Below are 25,999 nucleotides of genomic sequence, written 5' to 3'. Positions count from 1 at the left end.
TGGGCGCGTTGTTTTAAGTTGTCTAGGGATTTACAACGCTAAAATCAGGGGTTCGATTCTCCTCAGTAGACTCGGCAGATAGCCCGATACATACACCCAATCCTTCAAGTTGTGAAAATAATGGGAAGTTCGATCTACGTAACGATAAAAATTGTTTATATTATCTTTGACAACTTTAATCTCCCACCTACTTAGTCGCGAATACACAGACATCTACAGCGCACGTTCTACAATCATTGTGAAATGGTGAGCTGTCTTTACTATACACAGACATCTACAGCGCACGTTCTACAATCATTGTGAAATGGTGAGCTGTCTTTACTATACACAGACATCTACAGCGCACGTTCTACAATCATTGTGAAATGGTGAGCTGTCTTTACTATACACAGACATCTACAGCGCACGTTCTACAATCATTGTGAAATGGTGAGCTGTCTTTACTATACACAGACATCTACAGCGCACGTTCTACAATCATTGTGAAATGGTGAGCTGTCTTTACTATACACAGACATCTACAGCGCATGTTCTACAATCATTGTGAAATGGTGAGCTGTCTTTACGAGGTTTTAATATCAAGCTTCCTTTATCTTTTCTCAAAGGTGACTCTTCGCTATTCAAGAACTCGGAAGTTGTTACCTGCACAGCCTTACTTCGCAATGTGTTATTCGGATTTCACTTCAATTTTATGATTGTCGGCTTCGCGGTCCTAATGATGGCGTCTATTCTTTAAATTCACGAGAGTTCTACCATCCATTAATCTACGAGGTCACACTTGAGTGTATCAAAGCCAAGTCACTAGATGTAGATTTAGTTTGTGTTAGTATGTCCTGGTATGAATATTTCAGTTGTTAGGGGTACAGTAACCACTCTCTTTGTTGTCCCGGAAATCAAGTCTTTAACGTAGTAAATATTGTGCACAAGGATCTTCTGGTCATGGACTGAAGGTACTCTGAGCTATCCTAGCCTCGCATCATTGCTTGCAGGAAGTCTTTACCCAATAAACTCTTCCTCGATATTAGTTACCCACACAAAAAGAAGCAGAGGAGTTTTCTCCAGTAAGGGTAACTCCCAACTTTTCCTTTTGCTGTAATTTATAGCCACTTACTGCTCGTTTAACTCTTTCGCTCCCCATCTCTGGGCGGAGATTGGGAGCAATTTTTAACTGTTCATTATCAAGTCAGACTGGTACAGGTTCGTATACAATACTTCAATCAGTATACTGCAAGACTTTCCATCAAAAACTCTTGAACGTTTTATCTTATTTGGGGCAGATGGGGTATTTTCAGCTGAACTTTACACCAAAAGATCGTTATTCCCGTTTCCTAGATTATCCTGTGTTATTTCTTTGGTTGGTCACGAAGCCCCACCCTGTTGTTTATTTACCAGCCTCGTGAGGTTCACTCGCAAATGAAACATTTTTTTCCCTTTTTTTTTTTTTCACAGAATTACCATTCAACACAAATCGATAAACATCGATATGAAATTTTAGGAATTACTAAAAAATAATTCCTGTATAATACTTAAAAGAAAATAAATAACACTTCGTAAAATTTTCGATGGCTAATATTTATGAAGATTCGAGGTATTATGGAACCGCTTTTACATGTGTTATAACCCTGCAGAGCCATTTCAAGCGTCTGACTTAAAATGACACATTTGTGGTGTAGAACAATGTCTGTAGCTCTTGTTCACAGAAGTGCATTTCTTCATGCACAACATGCTGGAATGCCGCTAGGATCTGATTCAAAGTTGTTCTAGTAAACACTTGGCACCTGAATGGCAAAAAGTCGCAAACCACATGCGGCTGCGAATACCTGCTGCGTAGTTTGTGGGTGTGTCCAGAAAGTAAACGCCTGTAGCTGGCGGCCTTGGAGAGTACCTATTTAGGTAAATCTTGGTTGTGGTTAAAGATTCATGAATCACGTCTCTCTGTCCTTAACAAGTCAGAGAACTTTCAAATACCAGGAATGTTTTTTGCGGGTGAAAAAGGAAATGTATCAATTTATTACACAAGTAAGGAAAAGAATGTCATTCACATATCCATTAAGTGGAGAATAGGATTTTTTTTTGAATTTCCTGCAAAGCTACACGAGGGCTATCTGCGCTCTCCGTCCCTAATTTAGCAGTGTAAGACTAGAGGAAGGCAGCTAGTCATCACCACCCACCGCCAACTTTTGGGCTACTCTTTTTACCAACGAGATCCCCGCTAGTACAACAGTAAGTCTACGGATTTGCAACGCTAGAATCGGGTTTGAATCCCCTCAGTGAACTCAATAGGTTGCCCAATGTGGCTTTGCTGTAAGCGCGCGCGCACACACACTGACCAACGAATAGTGAGGTTGATGTAACATTATAACTCCCCCACCGCTGAAAGGGCGAGCATGTTTGTGACGGAGATTTGAACCCACGACCCTCGGATTACGAGTCGAGTGCCTTAACTACCGGGACGTAGGGAACCTACTGAACATCGGTATATAGGTTTTGTCTATCTCGTTTTATCCAAAGGCGTGTCTTTCAACTGGCCTGTTCGTTTCTAAAGCACCCTTCCCCTTCTGTTGCTACTTGTTTTTCAGTAAATCTGCATTTCGTGACAATGTCCAAGTCATATTTAGCGCGTTTAACAGTTAATATAAAAGTTAAATCTTGACACCATTAAAGTGTATACATTTTTTATTTTTAGTCTTTCACTGCTATGTCTTCTTTAGTGAACTGGAGTTTAATACTCTTTGCTTTTGAATTTAATTTTTAGGTTAATTCGTAACGTACTTCATTTCAGTTTGTTAGTGTTACTGTAATACAAGTAACACTTTAAATGCATCTCGGAACTGCTGGTACGGGTATTAACACTATTGATAATGAGAGAACAACGTTTTGACCTTCCTAGGTCATCCTCACGTTAAGAGGACCTAGGAAGGTCGAAGCGATGTTCTCTTCTTATCAATAAGTGTTAATACCCGTACTAGCCTTTCCGAGATGCATTTTTATTTCAAGTGGGTTTCTCGTCATCAAAAGAACTATAGCAGTTTTTTATCTAGGGTTTTGTTTGTGTAGAAAGAAATGACTTATGTAATACGTTACATCTGGAATAGTTTGCTGTCATATATACGATATTTAGTATCTTCTGATAGTAACATGTAAGCAAAGGTATGACGGTATCGCAAAATGTTCTTTTTTGCAAATCTACGATTTGATATATTAGATGCAGGACTCGGATAGTTAACTATTCTAGTTGATACTGTAATACCAGCCGAGCTAAGGTGAGTCAGCAACCACTTGTGATTATGGAACAGGTATAACCGTCTTTCTGACAGAAATGTAGGCCTTCTCAGATCAACAGATCCGCCCATGTGCCAAACAGGCCAGTTCGTGGTTGGTGTGTACCTGGCTGCCTGCAGATGTATTCTAGTCACTGTCATGTTATTCCCGTCATTGAATTTAGTGTAGTTACATACTTCGCTTGAATGGTGTTGTAGTGACGATTTAGTTGGATTTTGTTTAATATGAACGGTGTGAAACCACATAGAACAAGTGTCTGAATCGAGTAACACCTGACGCGCGCGCACACAGTCGCGTGGCAATGGCAAGCTTTACGCGCACCGTGAAATTCGTGGCGACTAGTAATGGCCCAACATTTCCTTTCTGTAAATATCAACCCTTCATATTTAGGTGGCCTATTGAGCCGGTAAGTCATGGTTATGAATAGTTCGATCACTGAACTAAAAACAAAATATATATTTTGGCAATCTTTTAATTATAGGCGTATCGAACGAGTTATAAACTAACAAAACAGATTGACCATAACAAAACACAGATTTGACTTTTATATTAGTTTTTGTCATCTGCCATTTACTTGATCAAACCTGATAATTTGAAAAACAAACTAAAATGTGACATATTTGAATAAGACCAATGTTAGTAAAATAGATACTAAACCACATTCAAGACTGAAACTTTGTAATAAACCGTTGGTCAAACTTCTGTATCTGGACGGGTATCAGGACATCAGTATTTAGATACGTGTATTAGCGACTACTGTAGCAGGATACTGCTATTGACATACAAGTACTGTATCATTTGTTGTTACATGGCTCTGTTTCGCAGTTCAGAATCTCTTGTGCAACAGTGAAGCTTCTAGAAACAAATGATATTGCTTTCCGATTCTGATAACATAATGGCTGATAACAACGAAAAACTAATGTAATTTTTATTTTTTAGATGAATGTCATTGCCTTGGGCGCCACAATGTCTCTAAGTTTCATTTGGAGAGCGTTGATTGTAAGTCTGTAACACTGAATATTTAAGCTGTGAGGCGAGGTGGTTACGGCGCTCGACTCTCAGTCTGAGCGTTTCGGATTCCAATTCTCGTTCCACCAAACATGCTCGCCCTTTCAACCATAGGGGCATTGTCATGTTACGGTCGATTCCACCATTTTTAGTAGGAATAGCTTTCCAAGAGTTGGCGGTGGGTGGGCGTGATTAGCTTCCTTTCCTCTATTATAGCGTTGCTAAATTAAGAACGGCTAGCGCAGATAGCCCTCGTACCTCTGCGCGCAATTCAAAACAAACCAAACTGAGCTGTTAAAAGATTCGTTTTTTCAGGTATTTCTGTGATACTTCCAATATTTTTATTTGTTATTGAAGTTTCTACGTCTCTGCCATATCAGCCTTCCCTTCACGATACTTTGTCAAAAAGTAAAGCGTGCTGGATAGACTGAATCTGGGTGTTGGTGGTTCGTATCCCGTAGCTGCAGAATCGCTTTTCTGCCTTTTTAAAGCCTTATAAGTGTTATAAGAGTGGCGGCAGTTGACTAATGCCTTTCGTGTAGCTCAGTAGTTAAATTAGACGGCTAGCACTGGTAGTCATTGTGTTTTGTGCGAGTATCCGAAATAAAACCAACAAGATGAAGTTAATCTTGAAATAATGCATTTATCACAGAAGTAATTTTTCAAATACAAAGCAGTTATTGAATACTTACGTTTATTACGCAAGTCATCCCTCGCATATAATAGTACAGGGTCGCCCGTAAATCCCTACCCATCCATATGTTATGTTATATTCATTTGCGCATGTATTATAAATGTTTCTTTTTCAGAGAAATATCGCCGATGTAAGCCCATTTACACTTGAAGAGCGTATTGTGACAAGAACGCATAATATTATGCAGCGAGAATGAGGGACAGTACACAGATACTCCATACATCTTATGTATGGATGGGTAGGGACTTACGGGCCACCCTGTAGTTGCGTGTTTCTCTGACGTGTACGCCCACCAAACGGTTAGGCCTCACAATCAAACCAGACGTCTAGTTCGCTCTTTTGTCTGAAGTTTCGGACGAGTCTTTCAGTTTGCTCTTACCTTATCTCCCTCCCGCTTCCTGTGACAGCAGACTTGCATTGCTAGAATCCGGGTTTCGATACTCGTGGTAGGCAGAACACAGACAGCTCATTGTGTAGCTTTGCGCTTAACTACAAACAAGTTCGCTTACTAACACTTGTAACTGCTTATCAAATTAGGCTTAATACACGAAGATATCTTGTGCTATAACAACATACTTGTTTTCAAATTTCAGTAGCTACTGTAACCAGATATTTTGTTCTTCGTAGCACAATGTCTTGTCTGTAAATTTATGCCTCTGTCTGTAATGTTCGACAGAATTGATTAACCTAAGTATTTACGAGTCAACTTTGAAAACCCTAACATGAACTAATTTGAAGTATGTTAGAATGTAGATTGCGTTTAATACCTAAATAACTTAGTGTATATTTATTTTTAAGTGACTATTAAAAAAATAACCGTTAATAACAGCGTGTGTGGCTTTTAATTACATTCGCAACAGTTAAACAGAACAGCTTGTATTTGGTAACATTTTCTGTAATGATGCTGGCAAAGTGCCTTTCGTTATGTTACATACGTTCACAATATTCGTCTGCTATATAAGTTGTGATGAACTGTTAAGTATGCGTGTCCTCCTGTCTAGTCATGTCTACAGAACTCGGTTGTTGAGAAGAGAGAAATGTTATATATATATATATATAATGTGTGTGTGTGTGTCACGTCACCCTTGATTTCTTTTCTCGAAAGAGGAAGAATCATGAAAACCAAAATGCACTTATGTATATGGAATAGTTTGATAACGGTATCCACTCCATTACTATCTTAGCGACGGGGAGGTGCAAGGGGTTGGATACGTGGGTCCCGTGTCGGTCTAACAAGCCTGAAGACGTGGTATGGCTTCATCTAGACTAGAACAAAGTGCATAAAAGTGCAAATATCGATTCAATTTTAAACTTAAATTGTTTCTTAATTAAGGTATTTTCTGTTATATCACCAACGTTTTAAATGAAAAACAAACCTCTTTATTCAACGGAGATTGAGGGAAGAAATCAAATTTTTTTCCAGTTTTGTGAACTATACATTACATTTCATATTTATAACACATGGATTAACTATCAATAGTTGTTTATACTTTTGTTGTTAAGCAACATCATTGTTGAAAGGTCATGTTACCAAGCAGTACTGACTTTGTGTATTAGAAGTTGTTAATCCGATTTTTCTAATAATTATTCTATGAACACGCCACGAATTTATTTCGTGAATTATCTTAATTTTGAATGGTTCGCAAAGGAACTTACCGACGTTTGGATGTCTGCTATACTTTTGCCTTTCTTGTTGGTTAATCATGAATTCGCAAAATGTTTCATATGGCTCAACCTTGAGTCTCTGTTTAGGCCATGTATCGATTCCATGAAGTGCTATTCATATGAATTCTACGTTTCATTATGCGTTCTTGTTGTCTCCCAAACAAGCTTAACATTTTTCTGTTAATATGTACACATCCACAGCATTTTGTTTTCTAATCCAAGATGAACAATTATGTGGTGTAAATTAATGTTTTTTCTGAAGTAATCGTTTGCGTGATTTCGGCCGTATATGAACTCGTCCAAGCTCAATAAGGACAGACTTTTTCATAATTTCAGTAAGTAGAATTTGTTAGGCATGAGAAACTAATGGTAGAGATCCTTTTGTGTAATAAAATTGAATCTGGTACACGCGTTCTCCACACGTGGCATTGCTGACTCACAAAACTGTAGTTGACAAAAAAGGAGTCTCGTAGGTTACTCTAATCCTGCCTAAGAGAATTTCAAATGTTGCTGCTGTTGAAGATTCACTCGTTTTATATTATACAGGGTGTTCGAAAGTCGCTGTGCACTTGTATATTTATTAACAGACATGTTTCAACATAGAATACAGGAGGTAAATATGAATGACAATTATAAACAATGTTGAAAGTGACCCCCGTTGGCATCAATACAGGCCTGGGTCCTTCTTATTTTGTTTCTAAACACCGCTATCAGTTGCCGGCTTGAAACAGATTGAATAAAATACGATTACAAAACTGCACAGTGACTTTCCGAACACCCCGTAGAACTTAACGTTAAAATAAAGATTTTACGAATCTTCTAGATAAGTGAAACGATGTATTTAAATTAATAATAATTAATTAATAATATCCCATCGTGCCCATCTGAAATGATGCGTTACTTTCTAACATTAATTAACGTTATCATTTTACTTACTTTCCCTTATGAGGTAATTTATGGGTTGAACATAATCCAAAAATTAGGACGTAATGAGTTAGCCTTTATACGTAAGTTTTCATTTGTTACACTGAGTAACTATCATGTAATTTCTTTTAATGTTGCGATATGCAGCTTGTTGTAGGCTTATATTTAAGATTTTCTAAGTCTGACCTTGACCTTGACAGAACCGGGCACTGATCCTCTTTTACGACTCGTAGCCTTGTAAGGTTCTCTCAACGTAGGTTAAGAAAGATTACTGGGCGGCTTCCTCCTAGTGTCAGCGTATCTCCCATTCGTTTATTTGCTGGTGCAAAGCGGTAAAGTTGCTGTAAGATTTAAACTAGTGTACCTACTGAAACAAACAAATTAGAACATGTGTTGAATAGGAAATACAATATTAAGAAAACAAATTTTTTGTGGGGGTATTGTTTGTATTTACACAGGTATACTGAGGTTTACGTTCTGCAAAGGTGAAAAGCTTTTAAAGATTGGATATGAATGTTGCTATTTGTTCCAAACTTGGTAAAGATCTGCCTTTTACAAAAACAACAAACTATTTGATAACTTGTGTTTAGACTAGCGACTTTAAAGATGTTTAGTGGTTTTATATGTAATGGCCAATTGACCTACGATAATACAAATGAGGAAACTGAATGTACTTCTTGCTAGTATTATTTACTATAGTAGAGTCCCACCCCAGTGGGTCAGCATTTGTTTGTGTTTTTACTTTTCATGTTTTTTTTTTTTTTTTAATACCAGTACTTCAAATATTGTGCATAGATTTTTACCAAATGACCATTGGGTCTATTGTAAGATGTGGACAAATCTTCAGTTATGTTTTCCGTTTTGTTTTTTCCTCCAATACTTTGCCCTTTATTGATGGATCTTCAGTAACTTTGGCATGCAGGTTTGTTGGGTCCATATGAAGTTTAGATGCAAATGTGCAGTTTGACATTTTGTTTTGCAGTTTTATGGGTTTCCTTTTTCACAATTGCATCAGTATTGTGTAAAGGTGTTACAAGAACGTTTTGTCATTCTTTTCATTTCATGGGCTAATTATTCCATGCCATTACAGAATGTACACTTCAATACTAGTAATGCTTCACAATTGTTGACAACTGAATGAGCCAGGGTGGGAATACTTATCATTTTTTAGTATTTTTGTGTATTTCTACTAAAGGCATGTCATCAGGGTTCTGCTTGAATGAACATACACTTTAAATTTAGGATCTGAAACAACTGGTATTTTACTTCATGCTGTGTCTGAACTACATTGAAAGAAAATGGTAAGGACCTAACATATTGTACTGGTATATGTTAGAATAACTCAATAATACTCCACAAATAAACCTTGAGGAGAAAGGTGTTCAATGCTATATATTAAGCTTTGTTATGCTACAGCCCAAAACCATAGTTGTCAGTAGGATAGAATTTGTATAAAAAGCTCTACATGATGTTGAATGACAAATTGCTGCAGACTTGAAATACATCCCAGACACTGTCAAATACACCCTAGATCATTAGCCTGAAATGGGTAAATTTGAAAATAAGAAAGGAAGAGGCAGAACACCTAAACTCATTGATACTGATGTTAAGTATCTTTGATCTAAAGCACAAAATAGTCTTCCTTCTGTCCTGAAGACTACATAAACAGTTCTATCAATTAGTACTGGTCATTTATCAATGTGTCCAGACCTACAGTATCTAGAAGACTTGAGAATGGAATACTTGATTAAGTAGCAAGTACAAAAAAACCTTTACTTTGATCTCCAAATACTCCTAGAAAATTGAAGTACAAAATCCAGACTGCTTTTGATTGGAGAAGTGCATTATGGGTAAGTCCAGATTTTAAATACTTGGTTCAAAAACAACCAGACTGCTTTTGATTGGAGAAGTGCATTATGGATGGGTAAGTCCAGATTTTAAATACTTGGTTCAAAACATACCTTGTACATTTACCTAAAAAGGTGAAATATACTTAACCTTAATGCATAGCACCTACCACAATATATGTGGGAAGATGTGTGATGGCTTTGGGTTGTTTTTCTCGAGAGGTGACGGGTTTTATTTCAAAATAGATGGAATAATGGGCCAGTGAAAGTACTGTCCAATACTGATTCATCATAACATGTCTATTGGCTTGTGTATTATTAAAGGATTCTACTTGTGTATTATTAAAGGATTCTACTTGTGTATTATTAAGGGATTCTACTACTGAAAATAATGACCCTAAATACCCATCCAACCTATGCAAAAATTACTTGGTTAAGAAAGAAGCTGCTGAAGTCATTGAAATACTGCAAGGGCTTTCACAGAATTGAGGTATCAACCCCATTAGCAAATCAAATGTTTCTTGCAAAAAAAACTATGGTAGTTAATAGTTTGTGTGTTCCACTTTTGCTTTAATAACTGTAGACAGTCTCTCATACATTGTTGCAAAATATTTAATCAAACTGTCCTTTTAGATTTTACTCAAAATGCCTCAAATACACTGTTTGCTGAACTCGAGCACCTCCACTGAGTTTCTCTTGTACTAAACAGGAAGATTAATACAATATTGATGTTCCACCTGTGACTTACCTTCCACTGTTCTTTTGAAAATAGCCTGAAAGCTAACTTTTGACTTTGTTCTAACACTTTTGCATAGTACTGTATAAAAGAAGTAACATTATGTCCTAAGATAACTTTCACTAGTCATGAATGTACATAACTTCTATCTAGTGAGCAGCTATTTTACAGCTAGTAAAATAAGTTTATGAAAACAATACATAAAAGAACTTCTCAGTTCTGATTTGAATCTCATTACATACTTTCAGTCTGATTTCATATGCTTTGCATTACTTTTGCTGTAAACTTCATAACAAATAATCAAAGAACATTTGAAAGACAGCCAAGTAACTAGGTTGTCTCTTATTTTGTGTGACAGCTCATATGTGATGAACAATTTTTACTTAAATGTCTTCTCTCTCTTCTTTTTTTTTTTTCAGCTGTTTAAGAGTAAAACATGTCCTGGTTTATTCCATTGTTTATTCTAACAATGCATTTCTCTGTTAATCATGCTGAGTAACTGATTTTGTTACTGACATTTGAAGTCAGAATTCATTGTGTATTATTTAAACAATCTTGTTCATTTGGTTTTATCAAGAACTTTTAGGATTATTCAGGAAAAACCTTGCAAACTTCTTACATTACTGGGGCAGTAAAAGGTTTTTTATTTAAATTAATTTTTAATAACCCGTTTTTCCTCAGGCTGTTCTAGAGGAAGTCCAGGAAAGAAAGTTTGTTGATACTTTTGAAAGTGTCCAGAGAGGTCAGTTTCTGCCTTTAGAACTCAGTGACATCCCTGTACCAGTTACTGAAGAGACATTGACTGGTAAGTCAGTATCTTATGCTATATCATATAAGTGCTCCGATAAAATTATTTAAGAGTTAAGAGTTTAAGTTAAAAATTGAAAAATAAGATATAGTTTTTCAAATTTTCCTTTTATATATTTTTTGTTTTGAAATGGATGATTGTGTTAATACACTTAGTTTCTTATAAAATGACAAAACCAGTTTTCAAATTTTATCACATTTGAGTAGATTAAACAGAACAATTTTTTTTCCATGTAGCGGAAGTAATCATGCCTTCTGGAAAAGTTGACAAGCCAACTATTATAGACAACCATGATGGAACAGTTAGTGTGAGGTATGATCCAAAGGAAGAAGGGTCCCATGAACTACAGATAAAGTACAACAATGATCACATTCAAGGTGCTGGCATTTTTTACTTGGATTTAGAAATTGTGGATATGTTTTGTTGGTGGTGATTGTAAAACTGAATGCACAAGTTGTTTACACTGGCCATATCCTGCATTTTGAATTTCTTTACTTATCCTTAAGGTTTAACTTAAATGAAATAATTTCCTAAGTAATAATATCCTAGTTCTGGAATTGTCTGTTTTATCTGATAGCCTGGTCTTTGGTCACATGGATGTTGAAAATTAATCGCTGTTTAGAGCTGTCTTTTTTTTTTTTTTTTCATCTGAATATTTTTGTGATGCAGTTTAAAGTGATTGTATCTCTAAAGTTATCTTCTTGACAAATTCAATCCTGTCTACATTGATTCTTTCCAGTATTTTGTTTCTCGAAACAATGTTTTGGTAGTCAAATAATTTTGGAACATGTATCATTTACAAAACAACTTTATCTCCTAATATTTAATTACTGGTTTAAAGTGTTGGATGTAATGCTTTTTGGGTTACTTGGTAAATTCTGAAAGTAAAAAGCAAAATCATTTATTACTTGTTTTGAATACTGTTTTGTGAATATCATGACTTGAAGTTTTTAACTTTTATATAGTTATACAAGGAACTGAGTTCATTCAAAGTACAAACAACTGTACAAGATAAAATATTAAATGAATTTTAAAGTATTTATTCCAACAGCAACTTTTATTTTTAACTCAAGGTGTTTTCAAAATCTTGTTATGGTTAGTATTGCCAGGAAAACTCCTAGACCAAATAAAGTTACAAATGTGTTTTTTGAAGGTAGTTTAATTTTCTATTCACAAGTACAGAATACTGTGAAAACCTTGGCACATTTGTGCCTAGTGTATAGTAAATTGAAACTATAATATTCTTGCTATAAAACACTACTGGATTGTTTCTTATTGTATAAGAATTATTCACTCAGTATTGTTATTCTTATATATATTGTTGAAAGTCTACTAGTCCATTGGTATTGTCCATAAATGGTCACCTTCCTCCTTTGTAAAATCTCAACTACATTTTAAATGTAGTATTGTAGAAAATGCCACAGTGTTTACAATTCCCTGTTCATGACCTGTTTTGCTTGCTAATGTGTCATTCTGATTTAAATCTCTATGACCACTTGCTAGACTGTTACTGTCTCGTGGCTTACTTAAAATTGTGTTACTTTGGAAATAACCCTCTTGAAAATGTCATGCTGATACCAATGTGGTGTATAGATAGTGTGTAGTGTTATCCTTAGGTACAGTCATTTTCTGCATATTTTATGCAGAATCTATAGATTAAACAACAACAAAACAAACCCTTGAACAACCCAAACGCTTCCTCAAAATGGGCCATTCACCATTGGGATAAATGGGAAAGAACAGCAGTATAAGTGACCTGGATTATTGGGTAACTTAGTCATTTTACAGTCAATGGTTTTAATTTTTATTATAGAATATTGTTAAAGTCTGCTGGAATGATAACTGATTTATATTTGTTTTGTAGTCAGTTTTATATACAAGTACTTATCTGTGTACAGGAAGTCCATTCAAGTTCCATGTCGACACAATTAGTAGTGGCTTTGTGACAGCGCATGGCTCTGGATTAACACATGGTATTGCTGGTGAGCCTTGCAACTTCACCATTTACACTAAAGGTGCAGGAGCAGGTAAGTTTTGGCATTTCTTTTACTTCAAATCCACTGGATTGTCAATCTAGTGGAAGTTCAAGACAGACTATTGCTTGTGTTTTATTAAACGGTAATTTTTATTTTTATGGAAGAAGCCGGATCTCTTAATAAATTATTATTATTATTATTATTATTATCCTGAAACATGGTTCTAATAAGTAAATAACTCTTTCTGGTCACCTGTTGCCATAGGAGGTGCTTCTGTACACTTGAAAATAAATGTTCATTAAACAAATTGCCTCGAAAGTCTGTCTAAAGATGTCATAGCTTGTGAGTTTCTGTGTTAATTTAAAGTCCATAAGGGACCTTCTGAGTTTGATTGCATTTCATAATTCTTTTAAGATAACTGTTTGTGATCCTTAATATTCCTTTACAGCAAAACATTTTTGTTTTGAACTGAATGTTCAACAAGGATAAAGACCTAAACTAACAGTGGTTCATTTAAACTTTGAATTGTTTATGGTTTTTGAGGTAACAACTCATTGTTTCTGATTAAATCTTCTAGGTGGTCTGTCTGTAGCAGTTGAAGGGCCTTCTAAAGCTGAGATTAACTGTCATGATAATAAAGATGGCACTGTTGGTGTGTCGTATATACCAGCTGCACCAGGAGAGTACAAGGTTACTGTTAAGTTTGCAGACAAACACATCAAAGGAAGTCCATTCACTGCCAATATTACTGGTGAGATGTAGATTTAGAGGATGGACAGAATGTGAAATATTAAATTTTGTTCTTAAATGTTACAAACAAGTCTTTATTTTAAATACATTTTTGAGGTAACTTTCATTAGCAGTTTGTATATTCTAAAGCCTATCAGAGTTGAATAATTATTTATTTTAATATATGCTTTGCTTTGTAATCCAATGAGGAGTGGTCTCCACTAGCAGAAAGTTGAATTGTCAGTTTCTAGGCTACTAGGTCTCTTGTAGCAGGAGAGAACATTTTGCTTTAATTTGTGAGATTGTATCTACAACCAAATAAGGGGTCAGAACTTTGTCATAATTTATAAGCTAGTGAATGATGGGATTTACTAAGTGAGGATTTTGTCACAATTTATAGACTAGTGAGTGGCCTTCATTACTGAGTAAGAGTTTCAGTTTTATCACAATTTATAGGCTAATGAGTATGAAGTAAGGATTCAAAGCTTTGTTACTGTTTTATAAGCTAGTGAGTGAGTGGCCTTCCTTACTAAGTAAGGGTTCAGGGTTTTCATAATTTATAACCTAGTAAGTGATGGGCACTCCTATTAAAAAGTCAATTTATATTTTAACCATAAATCTGTAAATATTTTCTATGGTACTTTTACAACCTAATGTTTTTGTGTTTGTCTCAGGTGAAGGTCGTAAACGGAACCAAATCTCTGTTGGACACTCAAGTGAAGTTTCCTTGAAGGTTCAGGAGAAAGATGTGAAGAATCTGAATGCAAGTATTGTTGCACCATCTGGTTTGGAGGAACCATGCTTTGTAAAGAAACTTCCAAATGGCCATCTTGGTAATGATTGTATTTGTTTACCAAATGTACTGTTTAAATAATTAGCAAGATGGGCACTGCTTCATGTCTATGAAATGACTGTCCTCATATTTTAAAGAAAGGGTAATTTCTTGTACAATCATCAAACTTGGAATAGTTTATGGTGAGCGCATCTTTATCAGGTTATTTTATTCAAGCAAGACAACTAATGTATCAACTTATTTTCAGGAATGCTTACTTCAGAGTTACTGTTACTTCTAAGATAGTGTTTATTTTCTAGTTGTATTATCTGTGTAACAGCCTTGTGCTGGTTTTCATAATGAAAATAGATCTGTATAAATGGTTTTACTTGAATTTTAACTTTTTATATTGTGTAGTTTAATTGTTTTAACATTATGTACTTAACTATTTATGGATAAAGTATGCTGTTGGATTACAACTTCTCTTATGCTTCCTTAAAAAAGAAATCTAAGTAAATTGCTGCCAAAATATAAGTGCAATTAAAAGAATTATGTATGTATGTATGTACGTGCATAGATTTGTTTGTGCTGGTGACCTCATCTGGTAAAAGTTTTATAATGTGTATTAATAACCATACTTTGCAGGTATTTCTTTCACTCCACGAGAAGCTGGAAAACACGAGGTTCACGTGAAACGCCTTGGCAAACCCATTCAGGGAAGTCCATTTCCAATCAACGTTCTGGAGAAAGAAATTGGTGATGCTTCCAATGTTCGTGTCAGTGGTACTGCTCTGAAAGAAGGAAAGACTCACAAAGCTAATGAAATCAGTATTGACACTAAAAATGCAGGTATTTAAGTGGAATATCTGTATTACTTGTGTCCTTCATATCCTTACCTTTGTGAATTAACAAATGTTAAATATGTTTACATTTACAACAACTAAAGTTGCTGTAAGTCCTGTAATAAAGTGGAAACAAAACTCTTCTGATGACCATCAGCTGAATGAATCACTCTGGAGTGAAGGGCTATGCAGTAGTCTAATATAAACAGTCAGTCACACGTGATGCTGTTAAATCTAGTGTTAGCCTGAATGAACTAGAAGGAATGCTAAAGTATCATAATTAAAGTAACACTTCCATTGTTTTGAAACTGTTGACCAGATGAGTTAGTTCTGGAGTTAACTTAAAGGTATTGTCAGAATACCAAATAAACTAATTGAAATCATTTGAAACCAAGATATGATGTGGTTATGATTACTAGAAAATTGTTTAAAGCAATATTCTTAGGTTGCCAAGATCTTTTGTTTTTTAGTCCTTTTCTAAAACTACAATTGTAACTGAGCACAAAGGTTATGTATTTTACTGTACAACTGTATACCAATATGTTCCTTTTATCTGTGGCTAACCTTCAGGTTATGGTGGGTTGAGTTTTTCTGTGGAAGGACCCAGCAAGGCTGATATTCAATGCAAAGATAATGAAGATGGTACTCTTAAGGTCAGTTACTGTCCACTTGAACCTGGATACTACATCATCAACTTAAAGTTTGCTGACCACCATGTGCCTGGTGAGTGAGTTCTCACTGTTTTTGCTTCTATGTTGTAAAAGACATGATATTTAATGCGTGAATTTCCTGTATTTTAATAGGAAATATTAAGTAAAGGTATGCATTTTAGAACTTCAGAAATACTTTAAGTGTAAAATATCTAACTGCTTTAATAATACAAATATGGAATTCTCTAAACTATTTTTAAAACAATGATGAAACTTCTGTTATATTTGACATGACAGAAGTTATTGATGTATTGATAAATGTTAAAATACCAAGGAACCTTTCACCTCTTTCCATGCACTAGTTTTGAAATAAAGTATTACTCTGTTTGGAACAATGAAATTTCAAGGTTATATTGGTTTACAGTTTCAAGTTTGAGATGTAGCTGTCTCAGAAAACTACTGCAAGGATTCTGGAAGAAACCAAAAATTGAAATGCAAGCAAAACTTGTTAGCTTTTCACCATAAAATATAGTGGTTTTAAATATCTTTTATTTCTGTTTAGGAAGTCCCTTTACGGTAAAAGTAACTGGTGAAGGTTCTAATATACAACGTGAGCATATCAAGAAGCAAAGAGATGCTGTTCCTGTCACTGATGTTGGATCAGAGTGTAGACTGACAGTTAAGATGCCTGGTAAGCTAGAACACTGTAAACATCAATAAGAAATTTATTAGTAGAACCATGTTTTATGTTATCAACTTTAAGAATCATTTTTGAATAAGGTATTTTTATACAAAATTGTTAAGTTTCATGTTAACTCGTTTTTATCCATGTTTTTCTAGATATGATTTATGATCACTTGCCACATTTTATGATGGCTTAGTCTTCTAGCTCACAAGCAACTCAATATTAATATTCCCTGTTCAGGCACGAGTGCTTTTGATATGGCTGCCAGGGTCACTTCTCCTTCTGGTGTGACTGAAGATGCAGAGATCTTAGACATGGAGGACTTTGTCTATGCCATCCACTTTGTCCCTAAGGAAGCTGGTGTCCACACTGTTAGTGTGCGTTACAAAGACATTCACATCCCTGGTTCACCCTTCCAGTTCACTGTTGGACCTCTTCATGATTTTGGTGCTCACAGAGTTCATGCTGGAGGAACTGGTTTAGAGCGGGGAATTGCAGGAGAAACATGTAAGTTTAACCCTTGTTACTACCTGAAGACTTTGACTATCTTAATTGTCACTTTAACTTTTGTCTAACCTTATGCTTTTTTGACATACTTTTACAGAATCACTCGAATACTGTAATGAAGAGAAAGTAAATAAACGTACTGTTTTATAGGTAATGTGAAGTGAATAAAACTAACTATGTAACAAAAATTTTACTTGTTCCTGGATAGAAAGTGTTATTTCCCAATTGCTTATGCCTAAAGTAAATGGAAAAGACCTTTTTTTTTTTTCTTCAAACTTTGTTTTTGTGATCTGGGAGCACATAACAAAAACATGATGGGAGACTATATTTGGGGGCTCATATGTGAAAGTGATTTATGTTGTAGTCACAAATTCTGAAAAACTACTAGCTTTTAATTTTTGTTCATTTTTGTATAACTTTTGTATAAATACATGTAAATCTTTATTCATGTTTTATTCAGACCTTATGTAGATGAAAATGTTCGAATTTGCCAGTTTTTACATAGAAAATAGGCTTAATTTCTAAATTTCATTATCCAGGTCACAAAAGCCAAGTTTGAAAGGAATAATGGCCATCTTCTGTACTTTTACAACATAAGTAATTAAGAAATAACACATTATCCAACAACAATATTTGTTGCATAGTGTTATACATGGTATAATGGTAGCTTTCTAGTGTAGAGCTTTTAGTACTTGGATAGCAACATCTTTACAGGTTATACAGCATATTTGTTTTAAAAAATCTCCAATAAATTGCCTATTGCAAAAAAAGTGCATGTGCAACTTGTTTATTTTGACTTTGTGATTCTACACTAATGACTAATGAATATTAAATTAAATTTCTTTCCATTCTAGGTGAATTCAATATATGGACAAGGGAAGCAGGTGCTGGAAGCCTTGCCATCTCTGTTGAAGGCCCATCTAAAGCAGAAATTGACTTCAAAGATCGGAAAGATGGATCTTGTTATGTTTCTTACAAAGTGCAGGATGCAGGTTGGTCACAAAAGCTATTATTACTAACTTGAAATGAAATGTTTGTAGTGACTTTTTGTCTGGTAATATACAGTATTGCCTCTTTAATTTATAGCAGATACTTTAAATAGCTTTCAGTTTGTATTTACAAATATCAAGTTTTACTAGATGTAATCTTTTACAACTTGTTCCTCAGTTAGAACCTAGATTAGATTAGGGAAAATTTCTACGTTTTCATCTTTTTTATATTAGCACCTAATCTGTGTAATGTTCGTCACATCTGATTGCACTTTCTTTATATTATTCATAATTAAATCAAGGGTGTAAAAGTCCATTACGCCATATATGTGGAACTACCAAATGTTGTGTTTGGACTTCTGTAAAACCTTTGCACATTGGCTGGTATGTCTTTTTTTATGGTTAATCTGTTTCAGGTATAGCCCATTATTTTTGTATTTTACCCTCATCATGTATAGTTTAACAACTTCAGTTAGATCTTCCAATGTTTACAACTTCAGGTAAAAGGTAGTTGATTTAGTGTCTGGAAGCCTTTAAATTTTATCTTGTTCAATTCAATACTACTAATTTCAAGCATAAGCTCTCCTGTGTCCTTTCAGTGTGGATTTCTGTAATTGGTGAGGGACCTCCCAGAGAAGGTTTTGCAAAAGGGAGGAGAGGATCCTGGTGGCTGAGGGGTCCAACTTTAGCACATAGCTTTGGCCTTGAATTCCTGTAGATGGGCAGCCTTGGGATGGTCCCAGGGTCAGTTTGGCTGGTCCACTTGTGCTAGTGTCAACCAAGTACCAACATTGGACGTTCTCAACAAGCTTTGTGAACATTGTGTCTGATGCTGGTGTTTGAGTGTAGTGCTCACGAAACCCTGGTGTTGCTGCAATGTCTTTATTTGGCATTGTAATGTCCCCTTGTAGGGTTGTTTCATGATGGGTGGGGTCAGTGGACATCAAAATATTCTTTCTTTGTCATGGATCCCCCCCCCCAAATAAAAATAAAATAATGAAAATAAACACCATAGGTAAACAACCATGTCTTAGATTCTGAGCAGCAATCTTTAAGCCTTCAACACCTGTACCTCATTTTCTGATACATTCTCTTCTCTATTAGACAAATCTCTAGGACAAATGTCTCTTTTATTATTATTATTATTTATTCATTTGGAATGGACTAGAGGGGCTTGCTGGCTCTCCTGAATCAGTCAAAAAGTTTCATTATTGTGACACATTTGTGGAAACATCCACATGTCTACACAGTGAATTCTTTCTGCATTCAAAGGCCATTGGGGATACACTCAGTGAGGTTACTCCCCATACTATTTTGAATTAATCACAAGGACTTGTTGTTGATGTTTTAAAAATATCCCAGAGTTTGATATCCTCACTGGTTTCTCCACCCAAAGTGTTTCTGTAGTAGGCGTATTTTCATTCACAAAGATGGAATTTCAAAACGAGACTATGGGTTTCTGGTCTATAGCTCTGCTGGAACTTCATCCTTGAAGATGCTGGACCCCATTTATCATTGGTCTCATGAATCTTCTTTGCACCTCTGCTGTTTGCAACTATCTTTACTTTATGCTTCAAAACTTTGATCCTTACCACAGCAACCCACCTGAAGTTGTTTTCCTTCCCCAGTGGGCCATGCTTTTTCAGAACCAAAAATCTGCCATTGTTCCTTTTGGCCTTTGTATCCAGGCATAGTCAGATGAATTGGGTCTGTCCTTGGAGGACACTGCTGTATCCACTGGTCAACCCATCACACCATTGCTTATTACCATCCCCAAATTTAACCTTTCTTTAAATCATCTGAACAAAGCAGATACTCCTGATTGGAAGTACTATCTTTTTTTTGTTGGACATCTTTTGAACCATTCTTGCATTCCCATTTATATGGATGGTTTGAAATTGGTTAACTCTGGGCTCTGCCATGGTTTGGTTGTTGCACACAGTATCTTCTCTACAGTTTCTGTGTTCACTGTCAAATTCAACACAATTTCTCTTGCCCTGGATCACATAGAAGCTAAGCAGTACTTGAATTGTGCTATTTATGCTCACTTGTTGGTATATGCAGGAACAAGTTACTGACACTACAGCTAAGTCTGTCTGCTCTGGTCTATCACTGTTGAACCTGTTCCATATGTGGACTATGGTCCTGTATTTGAGGCTTGGCTCTGTTTCAGTTAGCAGTCGACTTGGAGCAATGTGGGAAAAAAAGCTTTTCCCAATAAAAACCTTATATTGGACTTTGGTCGTCTTCCATAACTTGTCCTAACTAGACTATGCATTGGTCATTTTTTTTTTTGTTTTTTTTTAACTAGTTATCTTTTATCTGGAACTGATGCATCAGTGTGTGGTTGATATGACACTTGTGTCACAATAGTGCACATTTTACTGTTGTGCTATTAGGACTCTACAATGTCACTATTTTAGACATATTTTGTCTCAGTTTACCCTTGATTCTGGACAGTGTCATTTGATAATAGTGACTCTGCACACCTTACAAATGTTTCTAGTGTTTTAAAGGCCATTCACCTTTTCTAATTTTTAATTTAAAATGGTTTTTAATATAAAACTTGGATTTTGTTTTTAACATGTTTTAATTTTTTTTACCATTGTTTGGTGGAGATAGCCTAGTTGCTTTTGCACCATCAAATGCCAACCAACCAACTTTATCTCCAGTTAGTCATATAGAATTTATTACTATCTTTATTTTACACAGAAATTATCCTTTCCTTTTAATTTTATTCACTTTATATGTAATTTTTATATTAAAATAACAATCAATTTAAGTAGCCTTATACTTGAAAGCTGCTAGTGATATGTCCATAATTTTTAAAATTAAGTTATAGTGTAACACCTTTTTATTTTTTAGGTGAATACAGAGTGGGGGTTAAGTTCAATGACCAACACATCCCAGATAGTCCTTTTAAGGTTTACATCATGCCTCAATCAGGTGATACCAAGAAAATTGAGGTTGGTTCAATTCCAGAAGCTAACTTACAGGTCAACAAGCCTGTGGCATTCACCATCCAAATGAATGGAGCTAAAGGAATGCTTGATGGCAAAGTTATTTCTTCTTCTGGAGCAGAAGATGATTGCTTTGTAGCTCCCATCGATGATGGTAAAGCTAACATTTGGCAGTCTGGTTAATTTTGTTTTGTGGTTTAATTTGCTATTACATTAAACATTTTCCATTATATTGTGTGTAATGATCATTTGTTATTAAAGCACCAAATGAAACTAACCTTTGACAAAAGAAAAAAAAAAAAACTTGGTTTATAGGTGATTGCTCTAAGTCATTTAACTGCAATGAGATCTTAAACATAGTCATTATATGAGTGAAAATGTAAGAGAAATTCAAATTTTTAAAATTAAATGCTTTTTTAATTAATAAAATATTAAATTACAACAACTGAAAAGTAATAATTTACCTGTGCATTCCATCAAGATAACTTGAGTTTCTTTAGTAGCAGAGAATTCCATAAGTACTCCAGTAAGATCAAATAAGGCAAATCATGTGTATCTGCTCTATATCTAGTGTTTATCATGTGTCTCTCTCCTGTATGAGGGGGTGGGTTCATCAGGCCAGTTGAGATGTGATGGGGCATGGTAATGGTTGAGATGCTACTTATGTTATGAAATTACAAGATCACTGAATTAGGTCCTATTGTTTTACTAAGGTTTTTCCACATGGATATTTTTTAACCAAATACTCAGTTTTGTTTACATTTATAAACAAAAATTATTCTTAAGATAAACTGTTTTGAAACGTTCTGTAAAGCTAAGTTAAGACATCCTTGCATGAGATTAGCATTGTAACTTTTGAATGTGTTGCATCAGTTCCTAGATTTTTTTAACTTTATAATCAGTCTATTTTAAGTAATCTTTTTACACCTTGTTCGCTTCAGTGAGACCCTATTTGAATGAATGTTTTTTTTTCTTACACAACATCATTATATCCACATCAGAGCTGAATCTTGTATAACATTATATTTTGTTCTGTCAAATAATTCTTGCTCAATCGTTTTAGAAATCCAGGGCAAATGTGGGTAAGATTTACTTTTTACAGCATACAACAGGCTGCCTTATAGAGTAAAATATCCTTGTTTTTGGAAACTTGGTATTTTAGTGATTTGTAAAAAATTTTTTAATTGTACTTGTTCATTAACCACTTCAAAAGATCTTATGAATGATTAAAAAAAATTGCAATTTGTTTTTTGTATACAAATATTCTGAAGTTTGAATGGCACCATTATTCCATTAGTATTTTTGTATTTGTAAAAGTTAGCTTAGCTCTTTCCTGTTTTTTTTACAAAAAAAATATTTATAGTTTCAACAAGATTTTCTTGCTCTGTTATGTAAAGATCATTAATTATATAAACTTTGGGATAAAAATTTGTTTACTATTATTGTCAAGAAAGACTTAATTAGCCATACAAGTAATATACTAACAAAAGTAATCTAGGTTTCTTTCACTTTAAATTTCTCGTGTGCTATCTGTCATTCATGCTTCTTTAATTCACCATTTTTTGTTGATGAAATACTATTAGATTGTAACCTTCCACAGGATACATAATTATGTTCAACTAGAATTTTAAATATACTTTTAATTTATTAAGTATTTGCAAATATGTTTTTACCTGGTGCATGCTTATTTTTGTCAGATGTATACTTAGTTAATTGAATAACTGTTTTGTTGTTAAACAGATCAGTGGGCTTTACGGTTTGTGCCCAAGGAGAATGGAATTCACCAGATCCATGTTAGACACAATGGAATGCACATCCCTCAGAGCCCTTTCCGTATTCGTATTGGTCAAGATGATGCAGATCCAGCTGCAGTTCATGCTGATGGAAATGGTTTGAAAGAATGTAAAACTGGTAAGCAAAACATTGTGAAACACTATCTACATTAAGAAACCTGTACACCATTAAATGTGAAACCTGCTTGTACTTTAAACAAAACAGTGTAATAAATCTTGTGTGCCTGATGGAACATGCAAGATTTAAAGTTTGTTTAATAGATCTTTTCAGAATTCATTATTGTGCATTACAAATATTGAAATACAAAGACTAAATGAAAAAAAATTCAAATTTCAGCTTAATAAAAAATTAAACTATGCTTTGCTTACAAAGCTACTTTCATAAATTTATGTATTCAGATCTAAGTTACTGTGAAATTGCTTGAAATAGGCATGTCAGAATTTTGAACATTGGTATAATGCATTACACATTATCTGAAATCTGCAGTTTTTTGTTTTTTAACTGTGAGCCTGTTTTGGTCCAACTATTAAAGATTCTTCCTAATAACTGTTTACAGGAACTAAGACTGACTTCATTGTTGATACTTGTAATGCTGGAGCAGGAACATTAGCAGTTACAATTGATGGACCGTCTAAGGTGTCCATGGACTGTACTGAAGTGGAAGAAGGATACAAAGTGCGATATACTCCACTAGCTCCAGGAGACTACTATATTATTATCAAGTATAATGGTTACCATATAGTGGGTAGCCCTTTCAAAGTACATTGCACTGGTAAGACCCCAAACATCATGCAGTAGGTGAAACATTGACCTCATGTTATAAAACAAAAATGTGTAAATGTGAAAGAATATAAAAATAACCTTCCTGTTAATTCCACAAAATCTTGTGGTGTAACAGTATTTTATCAGACTTCTAAGCTCCTAACGCTTCTTTGCCCTAGAGTCTGTATTAAAAATTTAACCATCAGATGTCATGTTCTTAAACTTAGTTCTGTGCAATTTTCACCTTTATAATTAAGAATCTGAGTAAAAATTTCTTTACAAAATTACAATCAATGCTGTTAAATTTACGTTTTTATTCTAATTTTTTATTAACTAAATTTTACTTAACTAGATGTAACAAGTTTGTATTTAACTTTTTAAAGGATGTTAATAGTGGGTTACTTCTGTTATCTCCTAATAGGCAGTGCCGTAGCTGATTACGGAGAGCATGAGACATCTTCAGTTGTTGTAGAAACTGTTTCCAAACAAGCTCGACAAAAAGCTGACAATCTCCCGCGATTCCACTCAAATGCTATGAAAGTAACAAGCAAAGGGATGGGTCTTAAGAAAGCTTATTCCCACAAACAGAACACATTTACTGTTAACTGTGGTGATGCTGGTGAGTAAAATGATGGTTGTTTTATCAGTAAGTTAGCCAGACTATTATATCAATTTTCAGTGAGCTATAAGAAGAGCTGTTCGTATGTTTTGGTTGTTACAAAGCTATTGGTAAAACTACTGAACTGTATACAAGGTTAAAAACTGTTATAGGATACATTGTTTTAATTACTACCAGCAAAAAATTGAATTCCAACACTTACACAGAAGTAAGCTTAATATATTGTTAACTGGTCTTAAGTGGCCTGAACTGCAATTTGGTGAAGTTGCAAAATTATTTGAATACCTGCTACTGTTAATACAAACTGAACTGTACAGAATTGTGTGCTGATTAGGATTTATATTAACAGATAGTGTGCTATACACTGTTATATAATGGTATTGTAACTTAAAATGTTATAAAAGTTTTATCCAAGACTACCACTTCATGAATCTATAATTCATCAGATCTAATTCTGTGTCCTCATAATCATGAACAAAATTTCTTTGTTACATTATGAAGTGGAACAGCATTTACAGGCTGTATATTCTTTAATGTTAAGATGTTAACTCTTTCATCATGGACTTATTTCATATTTAATCTCTAGTCAATGTCATTTCTCCAGTCCAAAACATTGTAAAGTAACTATATGCTACTGTATTCATTACAGTCTTAGGTAGCCTTCTTTTTTCTGAGTTATGAACTTCAAAATTTGAGGGTTGATGTTATGAGTAACACAATTTATTTGTAATGTAAAATTTTATGACAGTATTCATTATAACCTTGTCCAGAGTTTTTTTTATAATCTTTAAGAACTCAATGTTTGTACTTGAAACTGTGTACAACATCAATGGGTGAAAGTGATATAATTCCTAACGTAATGGAGGTAGGGATACTTTCTGTTACCTGATGTCAACACAAAGCTCTTAATATCCTTTTAGTGTTTCATCTGTTTGACAGGAATTGGCCACAGAAGTCATTTATAAGCCAAACTTGAAAGGTTACAGGTCAAAGTAGGAAGTGGGTATAACCTTAAGGTGGTTGTTCGAGTATAAACTTCAGCTGAGTTTATGCACTCTTCCATATGTCACACTCCTCAATGAGTTTGTCTGCCTTCTTCACACTCTATTCATATTAATTTCTAGAAACTTTAGTTTTTGTTTCTGGTGTAAGGATGTGGTTCCACCTAGGAATATAGTTAATATTAACTTGTATCAAATATAATAAATGCTTAAGAATGTTTACGTGGTGAACACACTTGTTAACATATAGGTGATATACAAGCAGAAATACACCTCTCCAGTGACAGCAACAGTTTACAATGATTGATTTTAAATTATTTGATGGACGTTTTAAATGTTTTTGTATTTTACTTGCAACTGAAGCTCTGAGCTACTTAAGCTGTCCATGGTGAAAAGTAATGATGAATATTTCAGTCATGCTAAGAGCTGCTCAGCAATAACCATTAGTAAATCTACATTTTGAAGTGCAAGTGATATTTTGATTAATTTGTAACAATTTAATGTAAAATATCCTGCTTGCGACTGGCATTGTGTCTGTCCTACAATCATTTTTAAAAGTGAATGTTGAGTTTTTCAAACAGAAGGCAAATGAATACTACATCAGATACAATAGTCTGTAATATGTGTATATAACACACATTGCATCAATAACTTTCCTAATTTATGATAAAAACACAGAGAAAATACAAATATGGCAGTCAGCTGACATTTCACTTGTCATTTGTCAACCAAGGGCATATTTATACTTT

At 34.6% G+C, this 25,999-nt stretch overlaps 1 protein-coding gene across 1 annotated transcript in view; it reads left to right on the top strand.

The window, feature by feature from the left end:
- Nucleotides 1-25,999, top strand: part of LOC143251118 (filamin-A-like) — a 137,683-nt gene that overhangs the window by 109,926 nt on the left and 1,758 nt on the right. The window contains exons 24-37 of the mRNA XM_076502484.1: nucleotides 10,838-10,961; nucleotides 11,201-11,341; nucleotides 12,863-12,991; nucleotides 13,518-13,691; nucleotides 14,344-14,502; nucleotides 15,087-15,290; nucleotides 15,854-16,006; nucleotides 16,496-16,624; nucleotides 16,859-17,125; nucleotides 17,980-18,117; nucleotides 20,980-21,228; nucleotides 22,815-22,985; nucleotides 23,425-23,640; nucleotides 24,052-24,249. Of these exons, the coding sequence (XP_076358599.1) occupies nucleotides 10,838-10,961; nucleotides 11,201-11,341; nucleotides 12,863-12,991; nucleotides 13,518-13,691; nucleotides 14,344-14,502; nucleotides 15,087-15,290; nucleotides 15,854-16,006; nucleotides 16,496-16,624; nucleotides 16,859-17,125; nucleotides 17,980-18,117; nucleotides 20,980-21,228; nucleotides 22,815-22,985; nucleotides 23,425-23,640; nucleotides 24,052-24,249 (2,452 nt within the window). The remainder of the gene's footprint in view (nucleotides 1-10,837; nucleotides 10,962-11,200; nucleotides 11,342-12,862; nucleotides 12,992-13,517; nucleotides 13,692-14,343; nucleotides 14,503-15,086; nucleotides 15,291-15,853; nucleotides 16,007-16,495; nucleotides 16,625-16,858; nucleotides 17,126-17,979; nucleotides 18,118-20,979; nucleotides 21,229-22,814; nucleotides 22,986-23,424; nucleotides 23,641-24,051; nucleotides 24,250-25,999) is intronic.

The sequence above is a fragment of the Tachypleus tridentatus genome, chromosome 5 (assembly GCF_004210375.1).
Source record: "Tachypleus tridentatus isolate NWPU-2018 chromosome 5, ASM421037v1, whole genome shotgun sequence".
NCBI classification, from domain to species: Eukaryota; Metazoa; Arthropoda; class Merostomata; order Xiphosura; family Limulidae; genus Tachypleus; species Tachypleus tridentatus.
Note: the sequence above shows the minus strand (reverse complement) of the source record. Positions and strands in the feature narration are given on the sequence as shown.